This window comes from Rhinoderma darwinii, chromosome 8 (assembly GCF_050947455.1).
Source record: "Rhinoderma darwinii isolate aRhiDar2 chromosome 8, aRhiDar2.hap1, whole genome shotgun sequence".
Classification (NCBI taxonomy): Eukaryota; Metazoa; Chordata; class Amphibia; order Anura; family Rhinodermatidae; genus Rhinoderma; species Rhinoderma darwinii.
Window position 1 is genome coordinate 103,677,452 of NC_134694.1, and position 22,164 is coordinate 103,699,615.

At 43.0% G+C, this 22,164-nt stretch overlaps 1 protein-coding gene across 4 annotated transcripts in view; it reads left to right on the forward strand.

The window, feature by feature from the left end:
* The first annotated feature begins 723 nt into the window (after window positions 1–723).
* DPF1 (double PHD fingers 1) overlaps window positions 724–22,164 on the forward strand; it is a 72,528-nt gene continuing 51,087 nt past the window's right edge. Inside the window, exon 1 of one of the 4 annotated variants that reach the window (XM_075836065.1) lies at window positions 724–849. In XM_075836065.1, the coding sequence (XP_075692180.1) occupies window positions 752–849 (98 nt within the window). In that variant the 5' untranslated portion in view covers window positions 724–751. The remainder of the gene's footprint in view (window positions 850–22,164) is intronic. The other 3 variants (XM_075836063.1, XM_075836062.1, XM_075836064.1) reach the window with 3 other exon arrangements.

A 22,164-nucleotide genomic window follows, 5' to 3' on the forward strand; every position in this document is an offset into this window, starting at 1 on the left:
AGATGGGAATACCCCTTTAAGGCGTCAGTCTAAATCTGGCCATAGACACAACGATTTCACCAATCGTTCCAATATATTCACGAATGTACCAATATTTTCATAGGTCGACCGTCAATCATCATAGATGCCCCGATATGCACCCCAATTCTCGGTATGGATACTATGCACCGCTTGTATTAGCTGAGTTCTTTCTGTGTATATATATATATATATATATATATATATATATATATATATGTGGTTCCAGAAGCAGCGTATATATAAGCACAGAGTCTTCTCTCCTGGTAATCAGTATGTATGTCTCATTCCTGTCCCACCTGTCTGTCTCATTCCCTTACATACCATGTCTGTCTCATTCTCTACCTGTGTGCCCAGACACCCCCCTCCCTCAGTCTGTCTCCCCAGCACACCTCCTGCGTTCTCTAATCACTCCCCTTCCTCCTACCCCCCTCCATTCTTGAAATATCTCCCTCCTCCTCACTGCCTTGTACCCCTTCACGTCCCCCCTCCTTCCTGTCTTTCCCCTCTCTTTGTCACCCACCTCCCCCTCTTACAGTACCCTAACCCTCTCCACCAATCAGCGTCCTCCTCAGCCTCCCAGACCTGTCTCTCGCACGGCACCCTGGGACACGTGGTTCCTTCCTTTCTCCTAACCATCAGCCGCCTGCTGCTTGAGCACTACAAATCCCGACACAACCCGCGGCCGGCTTCCCTCAGCTTGGCCTGTGATTGGCTGCTGTGTGCAGAATGAATGAAATTGTACAGTATTGTGATATTAGAGGGGCTGCAGTGTTCCTGCTTAATACCCAGCAGCACCATGAACACAGCCCTGCACAACCCCCTCAAATCGTGAGTAAATGTGTGTGGCATGGCTGAAGCCCATGTCCTGCATGTGTGTGTGAGTGCAGGCATGCATGCATGACTAATATCTGTGTTGCAGAACAAGCTATCATCATGTAGAATATATAGGCAATAGGCAGGCTATGTAAAGATCTATCTGCACATACTGCATGGATATGTATGTGATTGCATGTATGTGATCTGTGCAGTGCATCATACATGTGCATGTCATCCATGTCTAGCTTTGCAAGAGACAAGTGCATATGGACCCTATGCACATACATGTAACAGACACCTGGCTGCCATTAGTCAGCAGTTCTGAGTATACATTAGGGGCTTCTATAGAAAGGTCACATGTTAGGAGGCGTCTGGATTGCACAGCAGCCTGTGTGCAGATGTGAGCACCCTATATATATAATGTAAAGGAGCCCTGCAAATAAAGGAGTCATCTATCCACTGTGTGCATATGAAACACACAGTGCCCTTAATTCCCTTGTGCACATCTGGAGAGACTGAACCCCATGTGACCATTCGCTGTGCACCCCTTCACTGCTGGACTGCACGCTTTTCACTCAGCCTGGCACTGGACTCATTCATCCCAGTGACATTTCCCTAGATCCCGCCTCAACATGTATTATAAATGTCCGGACGATATAACGTGGACTCGTACCCCCTGCAGAGCTCTACGACTGACTTTATTACATGTACTATACATTTTCTTATTACACCACCTTTCCTATGGCGTGAATACTTTTGCATCCTTATTGTATTGAACTCGTCTGCCTATACTATTTTTGTATTCTTTTCAGTTTTTTTGGATATAGTGTATTTTTTTTAAGGACATATTTGTACAGCGTGGGGGATGTGACAATGCAAAAAAGTCTCCCAACTACAATTGCCTCGATTTTCTGCGATGTCGCAGTCGCATTTAATGGCGTTGGTAATTTGACTTTGTCGAATCGTGTGCGCTGCAATCTTTTTATGCTACATTACGATCCATATATCTAAAAGATACCAACGCTGTCTGTGACCTGTCTGCGACTGCAGGAATAGTTCTGCCTTCATGTAGTCATTGGCTTTTCATATATATATATGGGGGGCTACGTGTGCTGGCGTGTATATATGTAACCTGACATATGTCATATGATTTATTTAGGGTTGTGGGTTTGTAGTAACCGCTTTATAGTTAGTCGTGTTTTTTATTTACTACGTTTATTACCAGATTAACAGATATTTACCCTTAAAGCCCATGATTTTATGCAGGGGCATAGCTAGGGGGGCAACCGGCGCACATGCCATGGGTACGTAGTGTGCGCCAACAAGCTACTTTGACTTGGCCAGGGTATTAAGATACAGGTCTAGAGCAAACTGAACCTAATCGCCATGTGAAAGAAAGCCTAGCTACGACAGCTCATTGGTCTTTTATTTATTCTTTAGTTTACATTGTCTATATATAGTCAGCAAGTATTAAGACTTGCTTCTTTGTGATAAATCCTCATTACCTATTTTGTTGTTTTTATTTATTTTGTAGTTATTTTTCAGGAAAAAAAATTAAATCTCCTTTTACTGTTTGGAAACCGTCAACAAGCTGCTGTTGACAGATCTGATACATTTTGTGCCTCTATTTAATACTGTAGGTTCATAGTGGTGTCTTGCTTTGAATGGACTGTGTCACTAAAACCTGTTTACAAATAGTAATTGCTATTTAGTGAAAGCGTTTAACCCCGGTTCAGCTTTTGCTATATGTCCATGAATTTTTAGTATGAACGATCAATTTAATCAGCGATCAACAATATTTTTTATCAGCCTTTGCTCATTTACATGGAGTCATTATAGTTACAAATATTTGTTCGGATCTTAATGATAATTGCCTTTATCACCCTCTGATGTTCTGCTGGTTAACAGATTAATTCCCTTTAAAAGTGTTAGCTATTTATATGCTAATCAGACTTTTTGGATGTTCAAGTACAGTATTAAGAAGCTGAGCTAAATAGTGTATTAAGGTGAATAGGCTAAAACTGGAATAAAAATTGGCAGAAGTTTACTAATATGCTTGCTGATAGTTTCCAGGAAACAATATAATTTTTTTTCTGTACAGCAGACTATATAGCTATTCACAATCTATGATGGGCCAAGTGTCAGGCCAGTTGTACACACAATTACTGCACACATACACTGATATCCATGATTTTATTTCTATCAAGACTATGTTTGATCTGCAAACCCATCCTCAACACATAGCCGACTATTAAACTACTAGTTCAGATAGTGGCCAGTCATCCTTACGTGCGGGCCATAAGTGATGCCAAAGGGCAACCACCATGTATTTTGCAGTAGAACCATCTACCACTTCCTACACACTGTACCTGTGATCACCCAGATCATTAAAACCCACTTTTTAATGAGCTGTTTTTGGTGCATGCTCATGTCAGATGTGGGTGCAATAAAAAATTTGCTCAGTCAAATAAAAATATGTATGACTATTTTTGTAAGTAATATAAAGCCCTGGGATGGGAAAGAATTATCATGGTCTGTCCTTGTTGCTCTAGGGGACAGATTTTAACATGATTGCATATTATTTATACTGATATTAGCACACGTGATAAAACTAGAGATTGAGTGTATATTGTTTTTTAGATCTGAACAATTTGTAATTTACAATACAGGATCTGATCTCCTCCACACTGTACAATACAGGATCTGATCTCCCCACACTGTACAATACAGGATCTCATCTCCCCCACACTGTACAATACAGGATCTGATCTCCTCCACACTGTACAATACAGGATCTGATCTCCTCCACACTGTACAATACAGGATCTGATCTCCCCCACACTGTACAATACAGGATCTGATTTCCCCCACACTGTACAATACAGGATCTGATCTCCTCCACACTGTACAATACAGGATCTGATCTCCTCCACACTGTACAATACAGGATCTGATCTCCTCCACACTGTACAATACAGGATCTGATCTCCTCCACACTGTACAATACAGGATCTGATCTCCTCCACACTGTACAATACAGGATCTGATCTCCTTCACACTGTACAATACAGGATCTGATCTCCCCCACACTCTACAATACAGGATCTGATCTCTTCCACACTGTACAATACATGATCTGATCTCCTCCACACTGTACAATACAGGATCTGATCTCCTCCACACTGTACAATACAGGATCTGATCTCCCCCACACTGTACAATACAGGATCTGATCTCCCCCACACTGTACAATACAGGATCTGATCTCCCCACACTCTACAATACAGGATCTGATCTCCTCCACATTGTAAAATACAGGATCTGATCTCCACACTGTACAATACAGGATCTGATCTCCTCCACACTGTACAATACAGGATCTGATCTCCTTCACACTGTACAATACAGGATCTGATCTCCTCCACACTGTACAATACAGGATCTGATCTCCTCCACACTGTACAATACAGGATCTGATCTATTCCACACTGTACAATACAGGATCTGATCTATTCCACACTGTACAATACAGGATCTGATCTCCCCCACACTGTACAATACAGGATCTGATCTCCTCCACACTGTACAATACAGGATCTGATCTCCTCCACACTGTACAATACAGGATCTGATCTCCTCCACACTGTACAATACAGGATCTGATCTCCTCCACACTGTACAATACAGGATCTGATCTCCCCCACGCTGTACAATATAGGATCTGATCTCCCCACACTCTACAATACAGGATCTGATCTCCTCCACATTGTACAGTACAGGATCTGTTCTCCCCCACACTGTACAATACAGGATCTGATCTCCTCCACACTGTACAATACAGGATCTGATCTCCTCCACACTGTACAATACAGGATCTGATTTCCTCCACACTCTACAATACAGGATGTGATCTCCCCCACACTGTACAATACAGGATCTGATCTCCCCCACACTGTACAATACAGGATCTGATCTCCTCCACACTGTACAATACAGGATCTGATCTATTCCACACTGTACAATACAGGATCTGATCTCCACCACATTGTACAATACAGGATCTGATCTCCGCCATACAGTACAATACAGGATCTGATCGCCTCCACACTCTACAATACAGGATCTGATCTCTTCCACACTGTACAATACATGATCTGATCTCCTCCACACTGTACAATACAGGATCTGATCTCCCCCACACTGTACAATACAGGATCTGATCTCCCCACACTGTACAATACAGGATCTGATCTCCCCACACTCTACAATACAGGATCTGATCTCCTCCACATTGTAAAATACAGGATCTGATCTCCACACTGTACAATACAGGATCTGATCTCCTCCACACTGTACAATACAGGATCTGATCTCCTTCACACTGTACAATACAGGATCTGATCTCCTCCACACTGTACAATACAGGATCTGATCTCCCCCACACTGTACAATACAGGATCTGATCTCCTCCACACTGTACAATACAGGATCTGATCTCCTCCACACTGTACAATACAGGATCTGATCTATTCCACACTGTACAATACAGGATCTGATCTCCCCCACACTGTACAATACAGGATCTGATCTCCTCCACACTGTACAATACAGGATCTGATCTCCTCCACACTGTACAATACAGGATCTGATCTCCTCCACACTGTACAATACAGGATCTGATCTCCTCCACACTGTACAATACAGGATCTGATCTCCCCCACGCTGTACAATATAGGATCTGATCTCCCCACACTCTACAATACAGGATCTGATCTCCTCCACATTGTACAGTACAGGATCTGTTCTCCCCCACACTGTACAATACAGGATCTGATCTCCTCCACACTGTACAATACAGGATCTGATCTCCTCCACACTGTACAATACAGGATCTGATTTCCTCCACACTCTACAATACAGGATGTGATCTCCCCCACACTGTACAATACAGGATCTGATCTCCCCCACACTGTACAATACAGGATCTGATCTCGGACACACTGTACAATACAGGATCTGATCTATTCCACACTGTACAATACAGGATCTGATCTCCACCACATTGTACAATACAGGATCTGATCTCCTCCATACAGTACAATACAGGATCTGATCGCCTCCACACTGTACAATACAGAATCTGATCTCCTCCACACAGTACAATACAGGATCTGATCTCCTCCACACTGTAAAATACAGGATCTGATCTCCTCCACACTGTACAATACAGGATCTGATCTCCCACACTGTACAATACAGGATCTGATCTCCCCCAAACTGTACAATACAGGATCTGATCTCCTCCACACTGTACAATACAGGATCTGATCTATTCCACACTGTACAATACAGGATCTGATCTCTACCACATTGTACAAAACAGGATCTGATCTCCTCCATACAGTACAATACAGGATCTGATCTCCCCCACACTGTATAATACAGGATCTGATCTCCTCTACACTGTACAATACATGATCTGATCTCCCCCACGCTGTACAATACAGGATCTGATCTCCTCCACACTGTAAAATACAGGATCTGATCTCCCCCACGCTGTACAATACAGGATCTGATCTCCCCACACTCTACAATACAGGATCTGATCTCCTCCACACTGTACAATACAGGATCTGATCGCCTTCACACTGTACAATACAGGATCTGATCTCCTCCAAACTGTACAATACAGGATCTGATCTCCCCCACACTGTACAATACAGGATCTGATCTCCTCCACACAGTACAATACAGGATCTGATCTCCTCCACACTGTACAATACAGGATCTGATCTCCTCCACACTGTACAATACAGGATCTGATCTCCTCCACACTGTACAATACAGGATCTGATCTCCTCCACACTGTAAAATACAGGATCTGATCTCCTCCACACTGTACAATACAGGATCTTATCTCCACCACACTATACAATACAGGATCTGATCTCCTCCACACTGTACAATACAGGATCGGATCTCCTCCACACTGTACAATACAGGATCTGATCTCCTCCACACTGTACAATACAGGATCTGATCTCCTTCACACTGTACAATACAGGATCTGATCTCCTCCACACTGTACAATATAGGATCTGATCTCCCCCACACTGTACAATACAGGATCTGATCTCCTCCACACTGTACAATACAGGATCTGATCTCCTCCACACTGTACAATACAGGATCTGATCTCCTCCACACTGTACAATACAGGATCTGATCTATTCCACACTGTACAATACAGGATCTGATCTCCTCCACACTGTACAATACAGGATCTGATCTCCTTCACACTGTACAATACATGATCTGATCTCCTCCACACTGTACAATACAGGATCTGATCTCCCCCACACTGTACAATACAGGATCTGATCTCCTCCACACTGTACAATACAGGATCTGATCTCCTCCACACTGTACAATACAGGATCTGATCTATTCCACACTGTACAATACAGGATCTGATCTCCCCCACACTGTACAATACAGGATCTGATCTCCCCACACTGTACAATACAGGATCTGATCTCCCCCACACTGTACAATACAGGATCTGATCTCCTCCACACTGTACAATACAGGATCTGATCTCCTCCACACTGTACAATACAGGATCTGATCTCCTCCACACTGTACAATACAGGATCTGATCTCCTCCACACTGTACAATACAGGATCTGATCTCCTCCACACTGTACAATACAGGATCTGATCTCCCCACACTCTACAATACAGGATCTGATCTCCCCCACACTGTACATTACAGGATCTGATCTCCCCCACACTGTACAATACAGGATCTAATCTCCTCCACACTGTACAATACAGGATCTGATCTCCCCCACACTGTACAATTCAGGATCAGATCTCCACACTGTACAATACAGGATCTGATCTCCTCCACATTGTACAGTACAGGATGTGATATCCCCCACATTGTACAATACAGGATCTGATCTCCTCCACACTGTACAATACAGGATCTGATCTCCTCCACACTGTACAATACAGGATCTGATCTCCCCCACACTGTACAATACAGGATCTGATCTCCTCCACACTGTACAATACAGGATCTGATCTCCCCCACACTGTACAATTCAAGATCAGATCTCCACACTGTACAATACAGGATCTGATCTCCTCCACATTGTACAGTACAGGATGTGATATCCCCCACATTGTACAATACAGGATCTGATCTCCTCCACACTGTACAATACAGGATCTGATCTCCTTCACACTGTACAATACAGGATCTGATCTCCTCCACACTCTACAATACAGGATGTGATCTCCCCCACACTATACAATACAGGATCTGAGCTCCCCCACACTGTACAATACAGGATCTGAGCTCCCCCACACTGTACAATACAGGATCTAATCTCCTCCACACTGTACAATACAGGATCTGATCTATTCCACACTGTACAATACAGGATCTGATCTCCACCACATTGTACAATACAGGATCTGATCTCCTCCACACTGTACAATACAGGATCTGATCTCCTCTACACTGTACAATACAGGATCTGATCTCCTCTACACTATACAATACAGGATCTGATCTCCTCCACACAGTACAATACAGGATCTGATCTCCTCATTACTTTACAATACAGGATCTGATCTCCCCACACTGTACAATACAGGATCTGATCTCCTCCACACTGTACAATACAGGATCTGATCTCCTCCACACTGTACAATACAGGATCTGATCTCCTCCACACTGTACAATACAGGATCTGATCTCCCCACACTGTACAATACAGGATCTGATCTCCCCCACACTGTACAATACAGGATCTGATCTCCCCCACACCTTACAATACAGGAACTGATCTCCCCCACACTGTATAATACAGGATCTGATCTCCTCTACACCGTACAATACAGGATCTGATCTCCTCGAGACTGCACAATACAGGATCTGATCTCCTCCACACAGTACAATACAGGATCTGATCTCCTCCACACTGTACAATACAGGATCTGATCTCCCCCACACTGTACAATACAGGATCTGATCTCCTCCACACTGTACAATACAGGATCTGATCTCCTCCACACTGTACAATACAGGATCTGATCTATTCCACACTGTACAATACAGGATCTGATCTTCCCCACACTGTACAATACAGGATCTGATCTCCCCACACTGTACAATACAGGATCTGATCTCCCCCACACTGTACAATACAGGATCTGATCTCCTCCACACTGTACAATACAGGATCTGATCTCCTCCACACTGTACAATACAGGATCTGATCTCCTCCACACTGTACAATACAGGATCTGATCTCCTCCACACTGTACAATACAGGATCTGATCTCCTCCACACTGTACAATACAGGATCTGATCTCCCCCACGCTGTACAATACAGGATCTGATTTCCCCACACTGTACAATACAGGATCTGATCTCCTCATTACTGTACAATACAGGATCTGATCTCCCCCACATTGTACAATACAGGATCTGATCTCCTCCACACTGTACAATACAGGATCTGATCTCCCCCACACTGTACAATTCAGGATCAGATCTCCACACTGTACAATACAGGATCTGATCTCCTCCACATTGTACAGTACAGGATGTGATATCCCCCACATTGTACAATACAGGATCTGATCTCCTCCACACTGTACAATACAGGATCTGATCTCCTTCACACTGTACAATACAGGATCTGATCTCCTCCACACTCTACAATACAGGATGTGATCTCCCCCACACTATACAATACAGGATCTGAGCTCCCCCACACTGTACAATACAGGATCTGAGCTCCCCCACACTGTACAATACAGGATCTAATCTCCTCCACACTGTACAATACAGGATCTGATCTATTCCACACTGTACAATACAGGATCTGATCTCCACCACATTGTACAATACAGGATCTGATCTCCTCCACACTGTACAATACAGGATCTGATCTCCTCTACACTGTACAATACAGGATCTGATCTCCTCTACACTATACAATACAGGATCTGATCTCCTCCACACAGTACAATACAGGATCTGATCTCCTCATTACTGTACAATACAGGATCTGATCTCCCCACACTGTACAATACAGGATCTGATCTCCTCCACACTGTACAATACAGGATCTGATCTCCTCCACACTGTACAATACAGGATCTGATCTCCTCCACACTGTACAATACAGGATCTGATCTCCCCACACTGTACAATACAGGATCTGATCTCCCCCACACTGTACAATACAGGATCTGATCTCCCCCACACCTTACAATACAGGAACTGATCTCCCCCACACTGTATAATACAGGATCTGATCTCCTCTACACCGTACAATACAGGATCTGATCTCCTCGAGACTGCACAATACAGGATCTGATCTCCTCCACACAGTACAATACAGGATCTGATCTCCTCCACACTGTACAATACAGGATCTGATCTCCTCCACACTGTACAGTACAGGATCTGATCTCCTCCACACTGTACAATACAGGATCTGATCTATTCCACACTGTACAATACAGGATCTGATCTCCCCCACACTGTACAATACAGGATCTGATCTCCCCACACTGTACAATACAGGATCTGATCTCCCCCACACTGTACAATACAGGATCTGATCTCCTCCACACTGTACAATACAGGATCTGATCTCCTCCACACTGTACAATACAGGATTTGATCTCCTCCACACTGTACAATACAGGATCTGATCTCCTCCACACTGTACAATACAGGATCTGATCTCCCCCACACTGTACAATACAGGATCTGATCTCCCCCACACTGTACAATACAGGATCTGATCTCCTCCACACTGTACAATACAGGATCTGATCTCCTCCACCCTGTACAATACAGGATCTAATCTCCTCCACACTGTAAAATATAGAATCTGATCTCCTCCACACTGTACAATACAGGATCTGATCTCTCCACACTGTACAATACAGGATCTGATCTCCTCATTACTGTACAATACAAGATCTGATCTCCCCCACATTGTACAATACAGGATCTGATCTCCTCCACACTGTACAATACAGGACCTGATCTCCCCACACTGTACAATACAGGATCTGATCTCCCCCACACTGTACAATACAGAATCTGATCTCCCCCACACTGTACAATACAGGATCTGATCTCCTCCACACTGTACAATACAGGATCTGATTTGATCTCCTCCACACTATACAATACAGGATCTGATCTCCTCCACACTGTACAATACAGGATCAGATCCCCACCACACTTATCTTCTACCACATTACGTGAGTTCCTTTAATTCTGTATGTTACTGGATCTGATCTAATCAACCCTTTACAATAGCAGTCAGTACAGTAAATTGATCCACCAAATAAATTTGCAAAAATAAAAATTCACATTAAGACTTTTTAACTGAAAATCCACACAGAGGTAAATAAAAATAGTATTGGGGAAGCAATTTTTTGCTGATCATGCAATCGCTGAACATGTTTGCGCTAGCCAATGGTTGCGAACTTTTATTCCATCTTGCTATTTTACACGATAATCTGTGTAAAAGGGTCTTTACAAATATACGTGCAGGTTTGTCCTTTATAATGCTAGATCTTAATCTCTCCAGACCCTGTACAATCTGCCACCACCACGCACAGATTATATAGTACTTTATCCGATTTCCCTTATACACTGCAATACAAGATTTAACCCCCTCCCACCTTTGTAAATATGACAGAGCACCTATGCTATAATATGTGTCCGCAGTTATACAGTATATGATTCCCGTACTTCGTTTTATGGTTTATATGTAATATCAAAAATTGCTTTAAATTTTGTATTTCCTATAAAGAAAATGTAAAAAAGTTAAAAGGGCTTATTTAGAACAACCCGTCTACATTATTCACTTATTGCTGATGAAATTATATATGCACCCACTAAAGTCATCGGATGTCTGTGTAATATATAGATGGAGTGTGTCCACTTCTTTATAGCAGTTGTCCGCTCAAGGGATGCCAAGCTCTCCTGGGTAAAGTGGTTTTCTAAAGTAGACATCCCCTTTAAACGCCAGTATTACAGTTTTGTTGGAAGATCTCATTGTTGTAGGCAATATCTGTTGAATGTCCAATGTATAGGGGTTCTGGTCAAACCGGATGACCATCCATTATGGACATAAAAGAGGATTGCCTATGTTAGATCCTTGGCTGATCATGTTTCGTCATTTTCAAGGTTGAGCTTTGGCAAAGTTGTCTGGTATTCACTCGGCCCTCCTTTCTCCAATGACATAACATGCACGTGCAGAGTGTGTTTGTTAGTCTGGGTATAAGGGCGTTGGTCAAAATTATACTGTTCTCACTACTGTCAAGATCTCCTTCTTTCTGCTCCATCATAAAAGCAGAACAGCGAAAATAACCAGATCTGGTGTAAGATGGACAAAAATTCTCCTGATGAACCATATTGGCTTATAATAGGATACGTCAGGTTCCGCTGTGGTGTTTGTCATTGTGACGGAAAGAATAGACCTGCATGCTGCGCTATTTTACCAGTCAAATATGATAAAACTGCCAACAGATTTTCCAAACAGAGATTTTGGCAGTAGTGTGGACAGTGCCCATGGTAGCCTTTACAAACATCCCCTCTAGAATCTTATATTGTTAAAGTTTATAAAATATCATCTAAAATAATCTGTTGTTTTTGGTGAAAGTAGTGATTCCAACCACATACAAATAAAAATTATATTGAAAGAGTAGCACAAAGTCATTCAAAAAGCAAAAACATGGGGGGTTCATTGATAAGGACCCATTCACATCAGAGTCGTCTTTCCGTTCCGTTTAACCTTTCCGTCAGAGGAACAGATGAACGGAAAGCCAAATGGAAACTATCGCTTCCGTTTGCATTACCATTGATTTCAAAATTATTTGCTTTCAGTTGGTTTCAGCTTGCCTCCGTTCCGCTAGGTTTCTGTTTTCTTTCACGGAAACAATAGCGTAGTCGATAGAAACCTAGAGGAACGGAGGCAAACTTAAACCAACTGTATGGCATATGTCACAGGCATCCGTTTAATGGATAAATCATAGGCTTTCCAATAGCCTTTCATGATGTATCCATTAAACGGATACCATTATGGGTAACGCATCCATTAAACGGATGCCGAATAATGGCATCCTTCACCTAAATTGGTGCGTCTTCACGCACCTAGCTGCCCATTGAAGTCAATGGGTGCGTGAAAACCACGAACAGCACACCGATGTACATCCTTGTGCTGTCCGTCTTTTACGCACCGATTACATTGAAAAAAAAAGAAGTGCTTGCGAGTGTGTGAAAAACGTTTTTTTTTACGCGCGTAAATCTTTCACGCTCGTGTGAATGTCGTCTCACTCTCTTTATTCTATATAACCCCCTTTCTGCATCCTTCTTATTGATTTGTAAGACTCATCTCTATGACTAGATAACAGTAATTTGTATTATTCTGTATACCCTTCCTCTCTTTTATTCTTTTTTGGCTTCCGCGTTAACTCATCCTATTGTTATATATTACCCTCATCGTCCTTCCTACATCTATTTTATTAATCCACAAAATCCAAAGCAGTCTATAACTACTGTAATATTATTCTGCGCTCTCCTCCCTATAATTTATAACCTCTTCTCTATATGACCTCTCCTTGTAATTTCTTCTATTGTCTTACAATATTCCTTAGAGGTGCGCTTCTCACCAGCCCCCTTATTATACACCTGTCCCCACATTTATCTCTCCTGCAAATAATTGTATTTTTGGTTAGGTGTCAATCTGCGGATTCTCTTCCTCATGCCAGGGCCTTTGAAATGTTAATGCACTTGTACTGCTGAATATATACATATATATTGGGATTTGATGCAGCAGGGTGTGCAAGTATTAATGTGTCAGCGCCCTGCCCCCCTCACACCCACACAACGATAAGCTGGAGTCTTCTGTCTGTTCTGCAGGTTGGCTGTCTGGGGGAATACGTGGGTGGGGGAGCATAAAGAAAGGGGAGTATGAATGTGTGTGAGTGGGGGGACGGGACCGGGAAATAAAATGTAGGAGTAGAAGAGGCTCCGATTGATTATTTTGAGAGGTAACGTTATAAATACTTCACGGAGGTATGGAAATGGTCCATTTATTATACTATTTAGAAATATTCTAATCCATTTCTGTTAGTAAAGCATAGAATGCAGCCGCTCATAAACCAGATCCCAAATCCTGCTTTTCAAAGTCGTAATGTTATATGCAGAATTTCAACAGAAAATAGTGAAATGTCTGTATAAAGCCCCAGAAAGGCCCCATGCACACGGCCGTGCCCGTAATCACGGGCCGTCCTTGGGGGTGATCCTCCAATTCTGTTTCTCAGAAAGCTGGTTGACAACATTTAGGCCTAATGCACACAACCGTGTGGTGCTGCCCGAGTCCCGTCTGTGATCCGTGGAAAGGTACGATGTGTCCGATCTTTCCACGGATCAGAGAGTCTGGTCCGTTTTCACAGACCCGGTTCACCCACTAAAGTGAATGGGTCTGAGAAAACTCTTGGATGGTACTCAGATGCCGTGATAACGGCCGTGTGCAACTGGCTCTAGGCTAGGGCTACACAGCGACAAAAGGTCGCGCGGCCAAAGATTGCTGTGTATCTCTGCGTGCATTTCACAAAACTAAAAGGGAATGTGGCCGTTGCATGACCGAGAAACTGACGTTTTATTCCTTTGACGTGGTGGTCGCAAGTGCCACTCCCTATTCTGAGGTACCGCTAGAGTTGTCACTCAAAGCAGAGGGGCGGGGCTTGCAGCGTGCAGTTCATAAGCACCTTCACATCAAGGTCGCATTAGTGGCACTTGCGATTGGCGTCCCGGGGGAACTAAACATAGTTTTCTTAGTCATGCATCTTACATGACCAAGACAAAAGGTGTGTTTAAAATGCCCTATCCCTAAACTTTATTTCTATGCCAGCAGTTTTGAGGCCTCAAATCTGCTGACAGGATTCCTTTAAATACCAAAATCCCAATTTAATGACCCACCTGCAACTGGGTAGAGAATAAAATATTCCTCAGCAACCCAGTCACATGGGTCAAGGGTCTTGAATCAATCAGCTGTTATTTCCAGCTGGACCTTTACTTTACCCACCTTGAGTCGGGAAAAACAGCTGACTTTTGGCGGGAAAATTCCTATAAAACTAAACTGTGCATAAACATAAGAAAATATGAACATAGGATGATTATAATCCCATGCTCATCCCTCCTTATGGTCCGGAAATTCCTACATTCTACAACGTTGCAGTCAAATTTGATGGATTTATGTTTAATGGTTTACAAAAAACAAGTACAAGGTTTCCTAAGCCTTGTTGGCTAAAAAAATTAGAGCAGAGGATTGTAGACATCTGTCTGTGTTTGAGTCTACACCTCTCAGTGAACGGCCAAATTATTATTGCTCTGAAATGAGCTAGATGAAAAGTCTCTATTAGGATCTATTCACACTTCTGTTCCTTCGTTTCGATTGCTTTTGGACAATATAGTGTATTCGGTCAGTAGGATCCATCAGGATCCGACTGAACAGATTCGTAATATCTGTCATGGATCCTTTAAGAAAAGGGAAGCCATGACAGTAGTGTGAACAGAAACATACAGAATATAGCTAAATTGTATTGTATGGAGCAGTATCATCATTTTTCTCTCTGTGATGATCGCATAATATTGCAGTTATATCATTAGAAAAAAAAGGGACATCAAAATGATGGGGGTGTTAGACCTTTGAAGGCCGAAAGTGAACAAATGCTAGTGGCCAGCCCCTAGAAATGTTCTACCATTTCTAGTTCTTTTTTGTAGAGGTTTTTATCAGGCCACCAAAAAAGTGAAATTGGCTGCTGAAGGTGTCTGCTTCATAAAGACCCATGGAAAGATTATCCTTGGCTAAGATTTACATTTAGATTGGAACTTCTAGGCTGAATGGTGTAAGCACTAAAGGTATAAAAAAGATTTCTTGGTGGTCAAATTGAACATTTTGTCTCCATAGATGAACTGACTGTTGTTTAGACGGCTGGATAATAGTTGTATGACCACAAGGGTTAGATTGGCCCACCAAAGTGATCCTCTAGCGGACTCTGGGGGCTTATTTTGATATGATAATAGTGCTCTTCAAGTGCCTCTGAGTTCCAGCAGAAGACAACCCCATCTGGAGTTGACTTTGAAGCAGATTTGGGCGCATCAATTTTTTGGGTGGTTCACAACCTATTCTTACTATTTATATGACTTGTGTGTGTATCAGGTTTTACGATGCAATTAAAGTTGATTCGCGCATGTTCTTTATGGCTGTAGGATGGGTCCTCAGAATAATTTCTTGTAATGGGCCCTGGGTACCCAGGTATTCATTCTGGTTATATAGATAAGCAACTAATAATAATAAATCCCAAATGATATTCCCACTTTCTGATTTAGCTAAGGTGCATTGGTCCTGTATCGGGGAATTATTCATTTCAGAACCTTACATTCAAGCAATGGACCTATGCTATGGATCACCGAGTGCTATGGATCACTTCTTAAGAAATGACAAGGGGTTACAAGAGGAGGGCACCCCTATTACATTCATGACTAAGCATTGCCTTCTAGAGAGAAAAGTATTATTTTACCCCTTATAAAGCGCTGGTGCAGCCGCATCTTGCATATATATAGTCCAATTTTAGGCACCAGTCTATAAAAAATATTTTGGAGAGCTGAAGGATGTTCAAAGAAGGGCAACCAAATATGAGATATGTCAAAACTATATATATATATATATATATATATAATATATATATATATATATATATATATGTACCCTGGAGAAGTGCAGGCTGAGGGGGGATATGATAGCTACATATAAATTTGTAAATGACTCCTATGGAAAACATTGAACCCCACAGAGGACATGTGGTCACTGATTGTGATTAAGGGAAATCGTTCATTGGAGGTCTTTGTCTGGATCAACTGGGTTTTGTAAGAAGAAAATTTGAACTTGATGGATTGGTATTTTCTTGCCGAAAAGATGGAAATCGACATTGGCGTAAAATCTTTTGTTGAGCAGGAAAATTTTTATACAAATTAATGTAGCGCCCACGGCCGCAGACCGCCGCCATCTATCCTCCCCCGGCGGCTGCAGCCGTTAGCTTTTTGGTTTTCACTTTCTTCCTTCTCCTCCCCTGGGATGCCAGGGCATTCTGCCTCCTTCTCCTGGTGACTGTAGGGTGCGCGCACGCTGGTGGTTTCTTAAAGGGCCAGCACGCGCACCACTAAAATGTCTCCAGCCTATCCCTGTACACCCTGAGCTATAGTGTTGGACCTGGCCACTGCTCCTGTGCCTGAGCAAAGTTAAACAAACCTAGTGTTATCCTGCGAAGCTTCCGTATCCTGAGTCCGTTACCTGTTGGTATCCTGTATCCTGAGTCTGTTACCTGTTGATGTCCTGTAGCCTGAGTCTGTTACCTGTCAGTATCCCGTGTCCCCTGGGTGCTTCCAGTAATCCGGCACCAGCGTGCTTCCAGTAATCCGGCACCTGCGTGTGTCCAGCAATTCAGCACCATCCCGCTTCCAGCAATCCGGCACCAGCCCGCTTCTTGCAATCCGGCACCAGCCCGCTTCTTGCAATCCGGCACCAGCCCGCTTCTTGCAATCCGGCACCAGCCCGCTTCTTGCAATCCGGCACCAGCCCGCTTCTTGCAATCCGGCACCAGCCCGCTTCCAGCAATCCGGCACCAGCCCGCTTCCAGCAATCCGGCACCAGCCCGCTTCTTGCAATCTGGCACCAGCCCGCTTCTTGCAATCCGGCACCAGCCCGCTTCTTGCAATCCGGCACCAGCCCGCTTCTTGCAATCCGGCACCAGCCCGCTTCCTGCAATCCGGCACCAGCCCGCTTCCTGCAATCCGACACCAGCCCGCTTCCAGCAATCCGGCACCAGCCTGCTTCCAGTAATTCGGCTCCAATCTGCTACTACCATGGTATCATCTGCCTGTCTCTGCCTAGCTTCTGTTTGGCCAGCACCTACTCCGCTGGGACCACCTCAAGAGGTAGTAACCTGGCAGTATCCCCACAGCGAAGACCAGATACCTGTAGAGGGGTTAAAGGGTGAAGACCGGGGAGGCTGCTTAGACAACGCCCTAAGAGTTGGCTCTACGCCAATCCAGCGGAGTAGCCCAGTGGGTCAACAAACCTGCCGGTAGTTACAATTAACTTATAATGCCAGTTTCGCCATACCAAGGAAATTAAGGCATGTTGTTTGTTTTTCACATCTCATCCACTTTGCTGCTACTGTAATACGCTGCAGATTTTCTGCACAGAATATCCGGTCACGAATTCCGCAATATTTACACTACGTATGAACATACCCATACAGTGTTTAGGTGCCAGATTTCTGCTCTGTCAACTCGATAATTCTGAATTTTGGCGGAGGGATTGTTAAGCCAGCCATAAACGCCTAGATTTTACTCACTGTAAAGAACATCGAGTTGTGTAGGATGTGGATAACGATATGTTTACATCTGTGGCCGAAGGCTCTGCATGCAACACTATTTATGTCTTCAAAATGGTGCATACCGTGAGAGACCCCGACAGACCCCATTGTAATTCCATCATGTCAGTCGGGCACAGGTGGTAAGCGTTGCACGATGGATCTAACACTGCATCTTAGTTTTCATTATAAATGGAACCCAGGACACAGATGTGAACAGAGCCCAAGAGAAGGAGAATCCCCAGGTCTGACCTGGATTTTGTACCACAGATTTTCAGTTACATCTTCCGCTAATCTGCGTGGGGATACCCACCGTTGTTTCCACACGGAATCCCTGTCAAGAAGTGACGTGGCTTTTTTCCAAGATGGAATGCGATCCGAAATCCACGTGTGAATTCGTCATGTGAACATGGGCCGAAGCATAAGGCAATTTTCCACCATGTGGGAATATCTCTGTGTGACGGCCATGATGATAGGATGCTAAATTACACTCAGGCTCCAAGGACAGGTAGATGTCTCTCCTGCCGCTGATGACACACCTGCTCTTCTGTGGCTACCCATAGTTTAATAAGATTCTGAGCAGAACTTAAGAGTTTTATGATTATGTAATATATATTGCCGATTATCCTATTTATGTGCTGGATATCTAGTGGTGAATGCACCTGCTGAGATATTTGCATGGAGAACGTGTGTCAGTGGTTTACTGGAAACTTGCACTTAAAGACGACCTGTCACTTTTAACCTTTTGCTGCATTATTTTATTACTTTTTGATAAAGTTTATAATATTCTTGTAACATGTGACCTGAAAAACTTTGGGCAACTCTTATTGAGTTAGGCTACATACAACTCCAAGAGACCAAGGAATTGGTGATGTTTTAAGAATCAAGCTATATTTACACTGGCGTCATGGCTTCCATGACGCTGTGTAGGATCCGTCGTATGACAGATCAAATTGGCGACTGATTGACCCATTGAGTTGGAGTCTCAAGATTTTGACAAGGTTCTGCATTTCCTCTATATTCTTGCCATCAAAAGTGACAAAACCCTTAACAGAGCCTTAGACCATGATCTTAATGTCTGGTGACTTCTAATATCCTTATAATGAATATATACCACCCATATAGGTATTATTGTATGCTGTGCAGTAAATGTGAAAGTTATTACAAGACAATCAGACATTCCATGACCATAGCTTAGCAACCTTTCGATAGATCTGATTTTAATTTGTAGAGTATCATAGCATATTTCGGAAAAAAAAAATATTTTCTGAACTCTCGGAAAGTTATATTGGTTGTTATGTAGAGTGAGATATAGGTAAAAAAAAATTCTGAACCTCTTTGAGAGATGACCACCTAAAATTGCAGTAAAAAAATGTGACCCTCTCCATGAAGATGACCAATTTACATAGCATATAAAAGAATCAAAAATCTCTCGCATAAAGATCAGGGATTGACTTCTCAAAGAGGTGGTGTTTTGGAGAGGTTTCACTGTATATGTATACTCTACTTTAGGACCATCCCTGATCTAGACCAGAATTTTGGGACTTATGTCATTTTTTTGAATGGAGGTACTTGGTGTAGAAACTTTGAGAAACACTTCTGTAGAGGATTTTTTCTTTACTGGAATTTTGAGTGGTAGTCTCAGAGTTTCCAGTTTATATATATACATATATATATATATATATATATATATATATATATATATATATATATTTATTTAGTTATTTTTTATATTTTTTTTAAATTTAAATGTTTTCTTTTTTTTTTAAAGTACAAAAATGATCAGCCGCACAGTCCCAAAACGACCCAAACAAGTAGATCCAAAAATTAAGCAGCACTCCAGAGATATAGCAAAAGCATGTAGGTGTTTTATTAAGCCATCACCCGACTGATGGATTAATAAAGCATCTACACGATTTTGCCATATCTCCGGAGTGCTGCCTGATTTTTGGATCTATACACACATATATATATATATATATATATACACGCGCAATTTCACAGAATAGTCTCAGGGCCTCTTTGTTTACGTCCTTTACTGGCTCTTATTTTTTTAATACTCATTGCTAACATGGGAATTCTGAAAAAAAAAGCGCAAAATTTAATGCAAATATAACATCACGTCAACCCTAATTTATAAAAACTATATGATCCACTGTATATTCATTCATTATAACGTCCTATATTGTAATGTCTAAACATGAGAGGTGAGGCCTGCTAGACAGGGGTTCTGGACACAAGGACGATAATGCGGGTCAAGAACACAGGGAGGATGTGAAGAAAGAAAAAATGCAGCCCTGGAAAGGAAGGGTGAGATGGGGTGAGGGGGAGGAGTGCGGTTTAATACCGTAGAAATCCTGACATACCACCCCCACCGCCCTCCCTCCATACACCTAATATTATACAGTATTTTTTGGATATTGCAAATGTTCTCCATGGTGACAGATCACTGTATGGTGGCAGACTCAGATTGGGGAATTACATCCACCCCAGGCTTCAGGCCTGACTGCTCGAGAGAACGCAGGGGGGGTGAGGGGAGTGTAGGGGAGGCAGGGGGGATCTAGGTCCTGATTGATAAGAGGGGGAAGTATGGGGAGAGACGTGGGGAGAGAGTGCTCACTGCTCTTTACAAGACATAGAAGCTGCGACTGAAAAAATTTTGGGGGTATAAAAGAAGAAATTGGAGACTGTAAAATAACAACATATTGTATTATTTTAGAAAATACAGACGTATCAATCAGAAATGGTTTGAAGGTCACAGTAATTGACTATAATGCAGATAAGAACTGGTCAATAAAAAAAATGGGGGTGAAATTAATTTAGGCAAAAAAGCCGGAACTTGTACCATTTGCTGTATATACTCATTTATAAATGTACCCGAACTGTGTTATCATGGATATTATGATTTCCGTACAGGATTATAAAGTGCGTGTGTATAGATTACAATTGTATTCTGCTGACTGGGGCCGTCCTGTTCTATTGCCCTCTTAAAGTGAGCAGTTTGAGCAATAGATATATATTAAGAAATTGCTGATGATGCAATTACCTATTACAAGATCATCAAGACAACCCCTTCTATATAGACAGCAGACCTGGTGATCAAATCGGCAGGGGAAGTATCGGCCATACTTTTCCCCAGCAGTGACCGCTTAGGCTTTGTTCACATCTGCGCCAGGGCTCCGTACATGGGTTCCATCGGAGCTTTCCGTCAGGGGAATCCATGAACGGAATCCAAACTGAAACAAATGGAAACTATAGGTTTCTGTTTGCATCACCATTGATTTCAATGGTGACGGATCCGGTGCAAATGATTTCCGTTTGTCACCGTTGTTAAAGGGTTTCGTCGTTTTGACGGAATCAATACCCTAGTCGACTGCTGTTAGGGATCTGCCAGGTACTACGTCTAGGTATACTCCTGGGATTAATCAATCCACACCTGAGGCCAGACCTGTTCGACTGACACCATCTCCCACCAACCAGGGTGGCAGGCTCAGGAGTGGGAGAGCCTATCGCGGCCTGGTCTGTCGGAGTTAGCTCCGCCCCCTGTCCTTTATTACCTGCGCTGTTCTCTCCCTCAGTGCTTGTAATTCTTCTGGATTCCTGGCCTCACTGCTGCTTGCTTCTGCCGTGCTTCTGCCTTGCTGCAGTTCCGCTTGACCTGCTTTGCTTTGCCCCTGGCTTGCTTCGGTCTCCGTGCCCGCTTGGGTGTACTCACTTCGTCCTGGTCCTGACTGTTCGTTCGCCGCTCCGTTTCCTCGTGGCGTTCCGTGGCTACTGCCCCTTCCCTTGCGTGTTCCCTGTTTGTTTTCCCGTGCACTTAGACAGCGTAGGGACCG